At 44.2% G+C, this 16,246-nt stretch overlaps 1 protein-coding gene across 1 annotated transcript in view; it reads right to left on the bottom strand.

Annotated features, from left to right (window-relative positions):
* LOC136628922 (cytochrome P450 3A9-like) overlaps positions 1-16,246 on the bottom strand; it is a 65,009-nt gene that overhangs the window by 48,000 nt on the left and 763 nt on the right. Inside the window, exons 2-4 of the mRNA XM_066605000.1 lie at positions 11,750-11,843; positions 4,324-4,376; positions 3,270-3,369 (exon numbers count right to left, since the gene is read on the bottom strand). Of these exons, the coding sequence (XP_066461097.1) occupies positions 3,270-3,369; positions 4,324-4,376; positions 11,750-11,843 (247 nt within the window). The remainder of the gene's footprint in view (positions 1-3,269; positions 3,370-4,323; positions 4,377-11,749; positions 11,844-16,246) is intronic.

Here is a 16,246-nt window from a genome sequence, read left to right as displayed (position 1 = left end):
TAGGCGGCTGAGTGCATAAAAACGCATTATCTCTCTGACTCTCTGTAACTTTTTACAATCTAATGGTTCCGTTAATAAAGTGGACCACAGATAAGATGGTAATAAAAAGGATTTTTTCCCCTCTTCCCGAACATAGAACAACGTTTGATCACGAGTGGGAGGTCATCATTTAACTTTTCTGGTCATAGGCCCCACAAGTGATTTAGTGTCCATTATCCGTGACACTACTTGGTTCTTGTATACGGGTTTTCCGTGTGGAACTAGGGAATATTCTATATCCAAGAGTTCCTATCTCGATTATATATGTTTTGTTCTGTCCATTTTTAATTTTTCTAATAAAGTTAGTTGGTTTTAATATTACATTATTTCTCGGTGATTGCTATGTATGAAACTCAAACATTTTCATTTAGCAAAACATGTAGATAGGCAGAGCTCCGCTAATTACGTCTGGCACCTGGACTCATTATGCAATTTGAACAGAGAAGTACCATTTCCAGCTGCAATCAGCAGAACTTTGTCTGCATTTTGCAAGGATAAAACACTGCCATGTAGTAGCAGCCTTAGGGCTCATGTCCACGGGGAAAAGAAGAATTAAAATCCGCAGCGGATTTTAACTCTTCTCCCGCGCGCGGATCCGCACCCCATAGGGATGCATTGACCACCCGCGGGTAGATAAATACCCGCGGATCGTCAATAAAAGTGATTTAAAAAAAAATGGAGCATGAAAAAATCTGGACCATGCTCCATTTTCATGCGGGTCTCCCGCGGGGACGGCTCCCGCGGGCTTCTATTGAAGCCTATGGAAGCCGTCCGGATCCGCGGGACACAAAAATCATATTTTACTTACCCGCTCCGTTTCTTCTCTTCGGCGCCGCGCCATCCTCTCTCAGCCGCGGCCGGATCATTTTGCTTCGGCCCGGCGCATGCGCGAGGCACGTCACCGACGTCATCGTGCACATCCGCCGAGCCGAAGAATGAAGATCCGGCCGCGACGAGAGAAGATGACGCCGCCGCGAAGAGAAGAAACGGAGCGGATCGGAGGTAAGTTTATTGTCATTTATTCTCCTTTTCGGCGCTCATGTCCGCGGGGCAGGAGGGACCCGCTGCAGATTCTACATGTAGAATCCGTAGCGGGCCCGATTTTCCCCGTGGACATGAGGCCTTAGGGCTCATGTCCACGGGCAAAATATGATTTAAGATCCGCAGCGGATCTCCCGCATGCGGATCCGCATCCCATAGGGATGCATTGACCACCCGCGGGTAGATAAATACCCGCGGATCGTCAATAAAAGGGATTTAAAAAAAAATGGAGCATGGAAAAATCCGGACCATGCTCCATTTTCGTGCGGGTCTCCCGCGGGGACGGCTCCCGCGGGCTTCTATTGAAGCCTATGGAAGCCGTCCGGATCCGCGGGAGACCTAAAATAGGAATTTAAAGTATTTACCATCCGGCGCGGGCGGGGAAGGTCAGCTGTTCCTCACGGCCGCATCTTCCTTGCTTCGGCTCGGCGGATGTGCCCGGCGCATGCGCGCGGCACTTCGGCGACGTGCCGGCGACGTGCCGCCGGCGTCAGGAATTCATCCGCCGGCCGAAAATGAAGATCCGGCCGTGAGAAACAGCTGACATTCCCCGCCCGCGCCGGATGGTAAATACTTTTAAATTCTTATTTTCGGCGCTCATGTCCGCGGGGCAGGAGGGACCCGCTGCAGATTCTACATGTAGAATCTGCAGCGGATCTGATTTTCCCCGTGGACATGAGGCCTAAAAGGGGTTGTCCCGCGCCGAAACGGGTTTTTTTTTTCCAATACGCGCTCCGGTGACTTCTTACTTACCCGGTGAAGATGGCCGCCGGGATCTTCACCCTCGGTGGACCGCAGGGCTTCTGTGCGGTCCATTGCCGATTCCAGCCTCCTGATTGGCTGGAATCGGCACGTGACGGGGCGGAGCTACGAGGAGCTGCTCTCCGGCACGAGCGGCCCCATTCAGAAAAGAAGAAGACCGGACTGCGCAAGCGCGTCTAATCGGGCGATTAGACGCTGAAAATTAGACGGCACCATGGAGACGAGGACGCTAGCAACGGAACAGGTAAGTGAATAACTTCTGTATGGCTCATAATTAATGCACAATGTACATTACAAAGTGCATTAATATGGCCATACAGAAGTGTATACTCCCACTTTGTTTCGCGGGACAACCCCTTTAAGCCCCATTTACATGATACGAATGTTGGGCAAATGATGCCCGACACTCGTCCCCTGTGTGTCCTTGCTCCCGTGCTGTTACACAGGAGCGAGTATAGCTGGCTCTCTGACAGAGTGGCCAGCAGGGAGCCGGGACGGAAGGAAGAGATTTTACTTGCCACGCTCCCCGCCCCTCTCCATTCACTTCAGTACTGAACGGCTGCTGTTTACACTAAATGATCATCGTTCAGGATCATTGCTCATCGTTTAGGCTGCATAAAATCCTGAATGATGAGTGTAAACAGCAGCCGTTCAGTACTGAACGGCCGCTGTATTAAGTGAATTGAGAGGGGCGGGGAAGAGCAAGGAGTGAAATCTCCTCCTGCGCCCCGTTGTGAGCCAGAGATACTCGCTCCTGTGCAACAGCACGGGAGAGAGTATGCGCAGGGATAAGTGTCAGGCATAGTTTGCCTGCCATTTGTCCCGTGTAAATGGGGCTTTACACTTGGTTGTATTCAGACAGGGTGGTTAAATTGTGATAACCATTCAAAACCACACCCGGAAAAACACATGCAATTTGTTGCAGTTTTTGATGTGGTTGCAGCAAAAACTTTGCGTCACTCATCTATATGGTGCTGGGCTGCACGTATCTGTATGACTGCCTCTGTATAGAAGCCTTATGTATGTGCAAGTATAATACTACAACACCCCCCTTCCCCATGTATGGTAGGCATGTAAGTGGTTGTTCATCTGTTTTTTGTACCTTTGCAATCATGTACGGTAGCATTTGCCTGTTCTGCATACTGCTGATATGATGTGTATATCTGCCCTTGTATCGCTGTATCAGTATATCACTAAGTATGGTCTCTTTTGATTTTTGAATAGGTTTTATTTCTGATGCTATAGAATTGTTTTTTGTAAAGAACAAGGCTCACAAACTACAATAACATATATCCAGATCTTGCATTTTAACAGAGGGCAGGGCACTTTCTGCTTAAATGTTTCTGTGCAGACAATATTCAGAAAGAGTCCAGAGTATCATGTAGTAAAAATAGTCATTTCAATCATTATCTCTGCTGTAAACTTACCCGTCTGTTCGTAAAATTAGTGTAGCACTCCTTCACCAAAATAGTTTTAATAATAACTGGATCTAGAATTGCAAGTACTGGTTGTCTACCATCGTACAGTCTGCAAAGTAGTAACAAGTAGGTTAGAATTATGAATCACACCTTGACACAGGACCAATACACTAAATGGTAGTTTAAAACACACACTTGCTGAACTTAACTTTGTCCTATTATATTTTGTTTAACCACTTCAAGACCACATTTTTCATCTTTTTAATTTTGTTTTTTCATCTTGGCAAAGTACAAATCTGCTATTTGTGAACATATCCTAAAGGCACATGATAAACATGTATGTAGGGAGCCTGTAGAGTGTGTGGCACAGAGCCATAGGCGCTCCATGCTGCCTCTTAACGGCACTGCATCATGGAGATATCTTATGTTAAAAGCAATGCCTTATTAATACAGCATTAAAACAGAGGCATAAGGGTGCCTACCCATTACAGTTCTTTTTCACTGCAAAATTTGCAGCATTTTTTTTTCCAGGTGTCTATGAGACTTGTTAATGTTAAAATCGCGATTTCACGGTAAATTGCGATTTTGCCGCGCTGCGATTTTAACATTAACAAGTCCCATAGACACCCGGAGAAAAAAAAAATGCTGCGAATTTCGCAGTGAAAACGTAACTGTAGTGGGTAGGCACCATAAGGGGTACAGCAGGCTCACATAGGCTGCTATGGGTATTGTATTCTGCGTCAGCACAACTTGGAGGTGAATATGGCTGTACATATGAGCCCCTTAGAGAACTTTCACTCGGGGCAGTATATTCTACAACTGCATTGCGGTATATGCCGCCATGGAATTCTGCACCAAAATCTGGATGGCCAACTGGATTTTGATGAAGAATTGGCTGCAGAATTCTGCTATTTTGAAATTCGCACCAAAATCCGCACATTAGCAGTGTGGATTTTGGTGATGAAAATTTTGCAGAAGGGCATCTATCCCGTGTGAAAGGTTCCTAATATTGCCAGCTAAAGATTAACATATGAAAACATCTACTTTGGATATTTAAACTTACCCCCACAGTTTTCCATATTTCTTAAAGCATTCCATATCAAATATGTGCACACCCTGAAAAAAACAGAATCAACCATTTACTTCTGTTAGGCTTTATTTACACAGACAGTGGATGGCTCGTAATTGTAACACGCCAACACCAAAAAGCAGTAACTAATTTGTCTTCCTCTGATTTATCTGTGCCGTTTATAAAGAGAAATATTCTAGTAAGTAATCCTAGAACTTTTTAGGCAAGCTTCACACAAATGGGTTGGATTCCATATGTGGGAGGCCCACAGCGGATCCAACTCTCAGCCCGGCCGATGATCCTGCGTACCTGATTAAACTATATTGTGAAAATGTATTAAAAATGGATATCTTGCCAAAAATGCTTTAGATTTTCCAGACAGTCCCTTGGGACATACCCAACTATTATTTTGCAAAGCTTAGGAAAATTATGACTAATTTTGTTTGGTGTAACTCCACACAGCGCATTAGCTATAAAACCCTAACAGTAGGTAATTGCATTGTAGATCTCAACCAATATTCCGTGTCTAAGCTGTGGGTGCAAGTAGAGAAGGCCTTAAACCCCTTCCAGATTAGGGAAGCATTTTGGATACCTGGGAATTGAATTGGAAAAGGATAGGTGCCTCACCCCTCTTACAGACACTACTACATGCCTGGCATAAACACAACAGAAGAGGTGCAGTCGTATCGCAGCCAGGGCCACTTACCCCTCTGGTGGGGAACCCCAAAATACCGCCCACAAGAACACACAGCTCTATTTCATTTATGACAGGGAGAGAGTTCCCTTGTGTGCGAGATGTTATGGGGCCCCGGGGTATGAGAACTCTTATGGATTTAAAGGGAGAACACGTTCTGCCAAAAGGGTCTTTCCAACTGCACAGCTACATTGCCGCACTGGCTCCGCTCTCAGGCCTGGTAGTAGACCTCACCCTGTTCCAGCGTTTATGCATCACTAAGGAGGCACCTACTCAGTAGTGTATGGCCTGCTGATGGAGGATCAGATTGAGAGGTCGGACTAGGAAGTGGTAGGAGGCCTTGGAGAGGCTGGTTCCTATGCTCTTTCACATAAAGTTAACATATCACTTAGACAAGAGGTCTCAAACTCATTTTCACCAAGGGCCACATCAGCCTTATGGTTGCCTTTAAAGGGCCAATTCTAATTGTAAGACAGTATAGTAAAAGTGAACCTCATAGTGGCCCGATTGGTAGTAAGGTCCCCCTTAGTGGACAGTGGCGCACACTATTATATATGTATACACACAGACGCACACCATTCTACACATATACGCACAGACGCACACGATTCTACACATATACGCACAGACGCACACCATTCTATACATATACGCACAGACGCACACTATTATACATGTATGTGTGTGTGTGTGTATATATATATATATATACATATATGCGTCTGTACGTATATATGTATAATAATGGTGCGTCTTTGCGTATATATGTATATAATGGTGTGCGTCTGTGCGTATATGTGTAGAATATATATACACACACATAAATACACATACAGGTGCACTATATATATATATATATTATATTATATACAGACACACACAGGTGCACATACATATATTATATATACACACACATATACACATACATACATGTGCACACAAGGACACTTCTGCGTTTTATACACATCCTTATACTTACCTGCATCCAATATGGTCCCACTGGCAGGTATACCGGCTGATCTCAGTCCTTCTTGGGGCCCTCATCTCATAGGCCTGCAGCCATGAACAGAGGGAGGGCCGGTGAGAGGAGGTCAGCGCTGACCAGGCTCTCACCCTGCAGCTGCTCCTCCTCAGCGCTCCTTGCACCAGAGATCATGTTCTCTGCAGTCTTCTTCCCTCCTCCGCAGCTGTTGTCAGTGTGCTATCGGCACTCCTCTATTACTGTCTGCACTAGAGAGAGCAAGCCGATAGAAGATCGCCTACTGACAGCAGCACGGAGGTGAGGGAACTTACTGCACAGCCGGCAGGCCACAGAAAATGAGGTGGCGGGTAGGATTCGGCCCGCGGGCCTTGTGTTTGACACCTGTGACTTCGACTACAGGAGCTTAACCCCTTAGTGACGGCCCCATTACCTTTTTACATCCTGGCCTTGTGGGCTTTAATCCTCAGGGACATTAAAACATGCATTCCCTGAGGATTAAAGCCCTGCAGACTCTGGACGTGAAAGCTCCATGCTGTCGGTTCCCAGAGGTAGCTAATCTGGAACTGTTATGCAGGGCCGCGGGAAGCCTCCCCCCCCCCCCAAGTCATGCAATTGGCACTATCCATTGAATAGCACTGATCACATTAAAGTAAATGAAAAGTAAAAGTAAAAATTAAAGGGGTTGTCCCGCGGCAGCAGGTGGGGTTATACACTTCTGTATGGCCATATTAATGCACTTTGTAATATACATCGTGCATTAAATATGAGCCATACAGAAGTTATTCACTTACCTGCTCCGTTGCTGGCGTCCCCGTCTCCGTGGTGTCGTCTAACGCTGTCTTCTCCCTCCATTAGACACGCTTGCGCTGTGCGGTCTTCTGCTTTGTGCAATGGAGCCGCTCCGGCGTGCTCGCGCCGCCGAGGTCTTCTGCGCATGCGCCAGTAACGGAGCAGGTAAGTGAATAACTTCTGTATGGCTCATATTTAATGCACGATGTATATTACAAAGTGCATTAATATGGCCATACAGAAGTGTATAACCCCACTTGCTGCCACGGGACAACCCCTTTAACCCCTTGAGTGGCAGGTTTCCTACCATCCTGTCGTGCCCACCAGGGCAGGTTTTTTAAAATGGTCTAATCATTGAATTTCAACTAGTTTTGCAGTTGCGTCTCAAGAGACATAACTTTTTCATTTTTCCATTGACATGGCCATATGAGGGCTTGTTTTTTGCGGGACAAGTTGTGATTTTTTAAACAGGGGGGAGGAAAAAAAGAAATGGGGAAAAAAGAAAAAAAGGGGCCATGTCATTAAGGGGTTAATAATGTATTGACTTCCTTCTCTGGGTCATTATGACGCACACGGATACCACATGTGTGATTGTATTTTTGATTTTTTACAAAGTAAAGGGAGACAAGTGTTTTTTTAAATTTTTTTTAAATTTTTAAACTTTTTTTTTTTTTTTTTTTTTTTTAATTTTTTTTTTTTGTCCCTTTAGGGGACTTCCACAGGGACCCATCAGGACCCCTGATCACATTCCGGGGGTCCGATGGTGACAGCCCTTTACATGCTGCAGTGACAACCCTTTACATGCTGCAGTCACATAGACTGCAGAATGTAAAGGGTTAACACAGCAGAGATCGGAGGTTTTCTCTGATCTCTGCTGTAAGAGCTGGTACCTAGCTGTCCTCTGACAGCTAACAACCAGCTCTCCCTGCCAGATGTAGCAGCAGGGAATTCTTTTAACTAGTGGGGATGAAGGAAACATCTGCTGCATGCGGCAGATGTGTTCTTCATCCCCGCGGGGGACACAGCAGCGGCAGACGGGTAAGTCATCTTTTTTTTTTTACACACTAAAATTTTTCTTTTTTAGGGAAGAGCTTATATGTAAAGCTCTTCCCTGAAAAACAATTCAGGTGTGCCAGCAGACCGTTGCCTTCAATGGAGCCGTGGGCAGCAGCAGCGGCTCCATTGAGGAGAATGCCTGCAATTTTTTTTTTTACACTAAAATTTTTCTTTTTCAGGGAAGAGCTTATATGTAAAGCCCTTACCTGAAAAAGAATGCAGGGAGCCGGCAGACCATTGTTTTCAATGGAGCCACCGGCAGCAGCCGCGGCTCCATTGAAAACAATACGTGCATTCCCTATGGTGCACGCATGTCCTATCTTTGCAGGCACGCACCTGCAAAGTACGGACATGTGAACACACCATAGGGAATGCATTGTTTCATATAGAAGTGTGTTTTTGTGCGTGTGTATGCATGCACAAAAACACGCTGGTGTGAACGCACCCTAAGGGCGCAAATAGGCTTCGTCACTAAGGGGTTAATTTTAAAATAATTTTGCAGTTGTACAGAACTCTTGTCAGACTGCATAGGATCTACCCCTCAGTCTCTGAACAATACATCCTCACTCCACTTTACACCAGAGCTTGCTCTCCTTTATATCCCTGCTGGCCCAATTTCTCAACTTAAGCGAGGTGTAAAAACACTGGCAAACATGGACATGAAACAAGAGGCATGCATGAACACGAAAAAGGGGGAAACAGGGACATGAACAAATATCTCCTTATCTGTGTACATGTATATTCTGTAACGTCAAACTGGGACATGAACACTCAGCAGCGTCTTACCGATACGTGGATTGCAGAACTGGACTTGAAAAGAGTGGACATAGCTCACAGACAGGCATAGCTCACGGACTGACAAACGCTTAAACACGCACCAGCATACCCGCACAAATAAACTGATTAACCCCTTCCCTGACTCCATCGTCAGGGATGCGTTCAGGAAATAAATTTAAAATTTGTCTCCGATGCATGCCTGACGACGTGCGAAAGTGGCTTGGGCCCCATTGAAATCAATGGGTGATGATCATTATTCGCTGCCACTGCTGTAACAGCAATGGCAGAGGATTTCTTCATCCCCGCTGCAGTCCCCTCATCACTGAACACTGTGATAGTGCTGTCCCAGGGTTCACTGAGGAGGGGACACCCCGCGGTGATGATTTTCGAGGGGGTACTTTAAATATAAGGATTCAATGAATGAACCAAGCTCTGCCTGTGATTAGGTGAGCTCCGTGACAAATCACAGGCAGCGCTCACGTGTCACTCATGTTATGGCTGAGGGCAGCCTGTGATTGGCTGAGCACTCAGCCAATCAGAGACAGCGCTTTTAGCCGGTGGGGATTTAAAATCTGAAAGATCTTCAGTGCAGAGTCGGGGAGACACGCTGCAAGTCCCACCAGATTCCGACAGACCCAGACAGGTGAGTATATATATATTTTAATATAACACAACACAAGCTAGAGAGGATTTTAAGGTGAGGAGAGGGGAGTATATAAAATCATTCGTATCTGATGAAAAAAATTAAAGAAATATATACTCGCCTCTCCAAATGGTACCCTAAAAATCATCCCTATCTTGTGTTACAAAAAAAAATAATTAAAAAAAAAACATATATATATTTTTTTTTTTTTCAAATTTTTTTTTTTTTTGTAACACAAGATAGGGATGATTTTTAGGGTACCATTTGGAATTTGGAGAGGCGAGTATAGATTTTTTAAATTTTTTACACCACATACGGATGATTTTCAGGGAAGGACTTATATTTCAAGCCCTTCCCCCAAAAAAGAAATTACTGCTGGGATCTCCTGCATCCCATTGCATCATAACTCCTAAATTACACTAAATATTTTTAAAAACATTACACTCCCAAGTACAGAAAAAAATCATAGAATTTAAAATGCTAACAAAAAAGTTAAGTTTTTTTAACCAGTAAATTATGGAAAAATGCATCACTTAAGTGGTTAAATTGCTATAATAAGTAAGAGGAATTAGTTTGTGGATTAGCCAAGTCACTTAAGCCGCAAGCCCACTTCAAGGGTCCTCATCTCGCAATCCCTACTCTAACACGACAACTAACCAAGGACACCTGACTGCAAGCAGGGTGATCGCCCCGATAGGGATGGCCCCGCACTGGCACCTAAGTGCCTAACTAGCCCTAGATGATAAATAATGCAAGCAGGACAGAACACAGTTCATGAACAAAGAACAACAAGCAAGAATGCAGACATAAGGGAATGAGGAAACCCACTCCCCACCCGCCACATGTACAGACACCTCATGTCCAGCCACAAGCACAGAAGATACAGAAGACTGCACAAACATGAAAGAACACAATACAGTTCACACTAAACATGCTTAAGCCTGCACTGACAAGCAGGAACACAAGACTGCTGGGACCAGAACAGACACGCAGGAGCATGACACAGTTCACACAGAACAGAACCTGCACAGAGACACAGGATCATGACAGTGCTCAAACCAGGACAGACAGGAGAAAGACCAGCAGCCTCTAGCAAAGGGGCTGGTATATATACGAGCACAGACCTTGGGGATTGGCTAATTGGGAAAATGCACAGCCCGCCAGCTTAATCAGTACCACCTGTGAAACTGTGCTGCTGAAAACCTATGTAGTACAACAGATCCCAGCAGCAACCCTAACACAAGACCTTCTTCGGCACTTCATTATGGCTATACGACAGAATATCCGTAGGTACTAGAGGCAAAGTGTCACGATACCAAGAATAGTGTGGCTGGAAGCAATGGATTCTCTGCATTACATGGAGGAACTCAGGTCTAGTGACTTAGAAACAGAACACTCAGAATTTTACGCTATTTGGGCTACTTGGATGGCATTTCGGAACTCCCCTTCTGTCACAGAGTGGTTGAGGAGCAGTATGGTCTAGTGGGAGATAAAATGTGGGGTTCCACATAGTAACTTAATCTTTTTATATGTGTACAGTTTGGGATACCAGGGTACCCCTCCTTATTTTTTCCTTTGACTCTTTTTATTATTTATTCCCCCCCCCCCCCCCTATCTTTCTTTTCTATCACTTTCTTCAGTTTGCTTCATTAAACTTATAACATAGTCTTTCATATATCTCCAAGACTTAAAGTTTGGTTAGATAGGATAGTAGGTGCCCGGAGCGCTCATTGAAAAACCCCACCGGCTAGGTGAAAGGATGGGCCCACTGGGTGGAAGCTCAGGGAGCTCAGAATACTGTTGAAATGTTTATTTTACATATAGATAGGAAAGTGAAGTAACTGTTATAACAGAGGAGAACATCAAATCAAATGATAGCTATGATGGTGTAACAAGATCTTTTTGTTGTAATACACAGTTCAATACATTTAAAAGTATATTGTAAAATTTACATGAAATACAATAAATTCCTTTTGAACATAAATATATGCTTGCCGTCGGTCATGCACAGCACAGTTTAGTTTTTTTCTGTTTGTACTTCCGGAGCCATTGCTTAGCGATGACATGGGTCAATGTTAATTGCGTATGAGCTGCGAGTAGGATGCCTCTATTGACTTCAATGGAGTCTCTCTGAGCGGAGTGCGTGGCACAATAGGGCATGCTACGATTTTGATTCTGCTTGTGGAATATGCAGTTTGTATCCATGAGTGTGAAGGAAAAATCAAAACTACATGCCTTTAAATGCCTGCATTTTGCTGCAGAAAGTCCGCGCAGTCGGCGATCACACATTCCGCAATTAGAATCCATTCATGTGACACTCCCTTACCATTGAAAACGGGATAAAAAAATACAGATGCCAGACCATTTAAGATGTGTCACCCATGGACTTTTACTCCTCCCATATCTAAATAGTAATAAACTGCCCCATTTTAACAAAACCAAGCAGCATTTTCTATGGTCTACAATAATATCTACTTACTTTTCTGTAGCCCATAAATGTACCAATAAATGGTAGTGGACTTGGTCCAGGAATTCCCAACTTCTTGAATAGGCCATAAGGAAATATTCCATAACTGAGAAGAAAAACAAAACATTGGCATTTACTGTATAAATACATTTTCATGACATGCAAGAAAATTGCCAGCCATTGCATTTCTATAGAAACACGTTCCATGTAATTTTTTTGTTTCCTGATTATTACTTTCTACTTATTTTCTTTTTAGGTATTTTCCTCAGAACTCAAGGTCATATTATGGCTGTGTACAACATCTGAGCCTAGAGCAGCAGTGTGTGCGGACGACCTTGTAGAGCAAAGATGTTGTCATATAGCCTATGTGCACACGGCCTTCAACATTGTTACACCTTTTTTCTCACAGGGAAATAATGAAGGAGCGGTGAAGTTCTTGGTAATCCCAAAGGCAAAGTGGGGTCGTTGTGGTGAAACCCTGTGCTTGTGTGTGGGTTCACATGTAGTAGCATTGCTGGGTAAGTCAGCAGTAAAGTGGATGAGATTTGAACAAATCTCATTCACACACGGAGAAAATTTTCCAAGCAGAAATAAATAAGTACATGAGAGGGTGTTTTAACTGCGCCTTGTGCGTTGCACAGTTGTTCAAAGGGCGTCTTAATAGGAAATGTCATGGGCAGGGTAGTGAAATGAGACAGTGACGGAATTGAATGATCTGCCATGGAGACAGCGGTACTGGGTCGGAGATATGTGATAACATGTCCATGGACATCCCTGATCCATTTTGGAGGAAATAGTGTGCTTTGTCTTTCTGGTTGTCTTGCCAATATTTAAATATCCCTTTCTCCATATCCGGGAAAAAACCCGGATTAGCCAGGACAGGAAAAAGGAGGGGAAGGTGCCGGAGATACCTCCAATCTTTGAAACGTCTTCAATATCACTTTCAATGTGGGTCCTACTGTGATGTGATTTCTAATACTTATGGGAATTATATTGTCAGGTCTGGCAAACGCGGGCGTCGTCCTCCCTCATGAGTCTGCTTGACTTTGTTCCAGCATCTACAGGGTTACTGTGTCTGGCTTCTCCATCCAGCTGGAGGTGATTCGCAATCATCCTCCTATTTAAACCCCTGAGTGTTTAAACCCCTTTCCCAGGGTGCTCTGGTGTTATCATTTTCTGTATGATGGCAGATGGCAGCAGAAAATAATTAAAAACATTAAATGTCTTTGAAAAAAAAATAAAAGTAGTACAGGAAAAAAACTATACCGATAGAATAAAGTTATGTCATTTTTGTTGCAGTTCATGTGCCGTAGAAAGAAGACACACTGAAAGATGGCGGAATGTCTTTTTTTGTCTTCATTTTTCTCCACTTAGAATTTTCTAATAGTTTTTCAGTACATTATATGGTACATTAAATAGCACCATTGAAAAATACAACTCGTCGCGCAAAAAACAAGCCCTCATACAGCTACATAGATGGATAAATAAAGTTATGAGTTATGATTTTTTAAAAGAGGAGTAAAAAACTAAAATTGATTTTAAAAAAGGGCCGCGTCATTAAGAGGTTAAAGAGTTTAGGTGTTTGAAGAGGAGCCTGGGAATAGAGATGGGTAGTGCCTGAAAGACGGAGGATAAGTGGGAGGACGCTCATTTTGGAAATTGAACATCTGCCCAGCCACGAGAATAGTCCTTTTGTCCAATTATTCAAGTCCAATCTAATTTCGTTTAATAGGTTCTGGAAATTAGCTGTATATAAATCCTTCACATCTGCGGTCAAGTGAATGCCCAACTATTTTATGTGGATAGTAGCCTAACGAAAGGAAAAGGAGTCTTTGAGCTCTGTCACCAATGATTGGGAAAGAGAGATATTAAGTGCTGCCGATTTTTGCTAATTAATTTTGAAATTGGAAAGTTGGGCATAATTGCAGAATTCCAGTAGTAAATTATGAAGTGATATGCATGGTGAAGATATAAAGAATAATAAGTCGTCCGCATATGCTGCGACTTTGTGTGTTGTTTCCTATGTGAATCCCTGATATATTGAGGTTGGATCTGAAATGTCCTAGAAAGGGGGTGTTATTGTACCTTGTCACCACCAGAAGTTAGGGGTGGTGACAAGGTACAAGCTGTCAAAGAATTTAGTAACGCTCCCAGCTTCTGATTGGCTGGGGGGGGCGCGTTACTAAATTCAGACAGGGCAGGAGGATAGCGAGGCAGGTAGTGTCCGCGCAGCCACAGGCAAAGGCGCCGGAGGACACCGGCCACTGCTCTTCTGCGACGGCATGAAGACAGCACTAAGGCTGGGAGCGGCGGCACGCACAGAGGCGATGGAGGACACCGCTGAGGCTGGGAGCGCCAGCCTCTTCAATGCTGCAAGTGACGTCCTGAAACGGAAGGCTGGGGGAGCGGCAGGTGACCCACACGGACAGCGGACCCCATCAGTGAGTGACCAGGGCAATTGCAGGTGGGGACGCAGCTAACAGCCGGCACAGCGGCTGCAAATCAATGCCCACATGGAGCACTGAGGGAGCGCAGGGACAGCTGCAGCGTATGTCTTGCATTCTGCCTGCCCTGGAGGGTTAGGGGGTTAGTTTTCCTATTAGGTTTACATTTATAGCTGTAAAGGCTTCTGCATTTACAGCTAATAATGCAAGCCTAACAGGAAAACTAACCCTAACACCAGCCCTCCAAGACAGGTAAAATGCAGTACATACACTGCAGCTAGGACCTTCAAGGACCTTACAGAGGTCACCCAATCGGGAGTTAGGGGTGTGACAGGGGTGTTCCTTCATCCAAGCCCTGCCAAACCCCAAGCTTCCGGTGGTGACAAAATACAATAATACCTAGAAAGGGTTCCAGACATATAATAAAAAGGTGAGGTGAAAGCAGGCATCACTGCCTTGTGCCGTTTTTTACGTTAAAAGGTGCCCATTCCTCTCTACCGGAGAGATTCTAAGTCTCAATTTATTCTGTCAAATGCCTCTTCAGTGTCTGTTGATAGAAGACTGACTCATGCGGAGAGCTAAGTTTTTTTGCATGACTACTTAAGTTGATGGCTCTGACGATGTTGTCACATGCTTCCCGTAGCGGTGTAAAACCCACCTGATCTCTGTGAATAATGTGATGAAGGAAGGGGGATATTCTATTTGCTAGTTTCTTGGAAAAAAAGTTTCAAATCTACGTTTAAAAGCGATATCGGGCGGTAGCTATGACAGAGCGTTAGATCTTTCCCTTCCTTTGGTATCACTGTGATGAGTGCTTTTAAGATGTCCCATGGGAAAGCTCTCCCAGTGGTCACAGAGTTAAATGTCTGGAGAAAATGAGGAGAAAGGATCTCAGAAAACTCTTTATACTGGGTGAGAGGAAATCCATCTGGGCCTGGAGCCTTTTCAGGCTTAGACAGTTTCAAAACATACGCCAATTCCTCCTGAGTGATGGGCGCTTCCATTGCTTGAACTTCTGTTTGTGGAAGGCAGCTCATAACAGAGGCTTGTATAGAAGTTTGCATCTGAGTTTGTCATGAGATCCTCTTCTCCTTTGTCATAGGTGGGGATAAGTTGTATGAAGAATGTAGTCCCTGAACGCTTCTGTGATCTGTTGCGGTAGATGCAGAGATGACTCCCCGGAATAGAAATACAGAGAATAAAAGAGCGTACTCATGTGTTCTTTAGAGCTCTGACTAGAGTACTGCTGCGTTTGTTACCATATTCATAGAAATGGCGTTTGCATTTGGTTAATGATGCCTTTGCCTGCCTTAAACAGTGTGAACGTATCTGACTCCGCCTCCACTGTCCTGTCCAGCGTGGCCTTGTGTTTTGTCTCTAAAGCCTGTAAGCGCCCCAACAGGGCTTGTAGAGGTGCATTATGCTCTTTTTAATGAGGGAACCCACTGAAATGAAAAAACCTCTAATGAAACATTTGTGAGCCTCCCAGGTGGACAATGGGTTTACATCGCGGTTCGGATTTTGAAGTCCAGCACATGCCAATTTCTGGTACAGATTGATTGTGGATTGTGATTTTTCTTGTTGAGTTCCAGTGGGGAAGTCAAAGTTCCCATGGGTGTTCAGCAAAATCCACAATGCCAAAAGAAAAAAAATGTATTCAAAGTTTAAAATAAAAAACACTCTACACTCATCTCCTCTAGAGCTCCTGTGGCATTACTTCTGAGGTCCACTGCCAATCTTAGTATACCAAGCCTATGGTGAGAACACGTCAGTAGTGACTGCTGCACTGCCAGATGTGCCGAGATGAGATTCTCTGGTCCATCACCAGTATACAGACTGGGCCTGACCAGAGAAGCGTCAGGGAAGGTGAATATAATATATATTTTTTTAATTTATGTAATTGGATTACGAATGTTGCTAAACTGCACAGAAATGCAGTATTTTTGCCATAGAGATCAAAGAAACCGAACCAAGTCCGCAAATACACTTTTGAAGTTTCTGCTTTCTTGGAAATAAATTTGCCAGTGCAGGAACTATCACTACCGTATCACAAAAGGTAACATAT

Source organism: Eleutherodactylus coqui, chromosome 1 (assembly GCF_035609145.1).
Source record: "Eleutherodactylus coqui strain aEleCoq1 chromosome 1, aEleCoq1.hap1, whole genome shotgun sequence".
NCBI lineage: Eukaryota > Metazoa > Chordata > Amphibia > Anura > Eleutherodactylidae > Eleutherodactylus > Eleutherodactylus coqui.
This window is presented reverse-complemented; position numbering and strand designations above follow the sequence as displayed.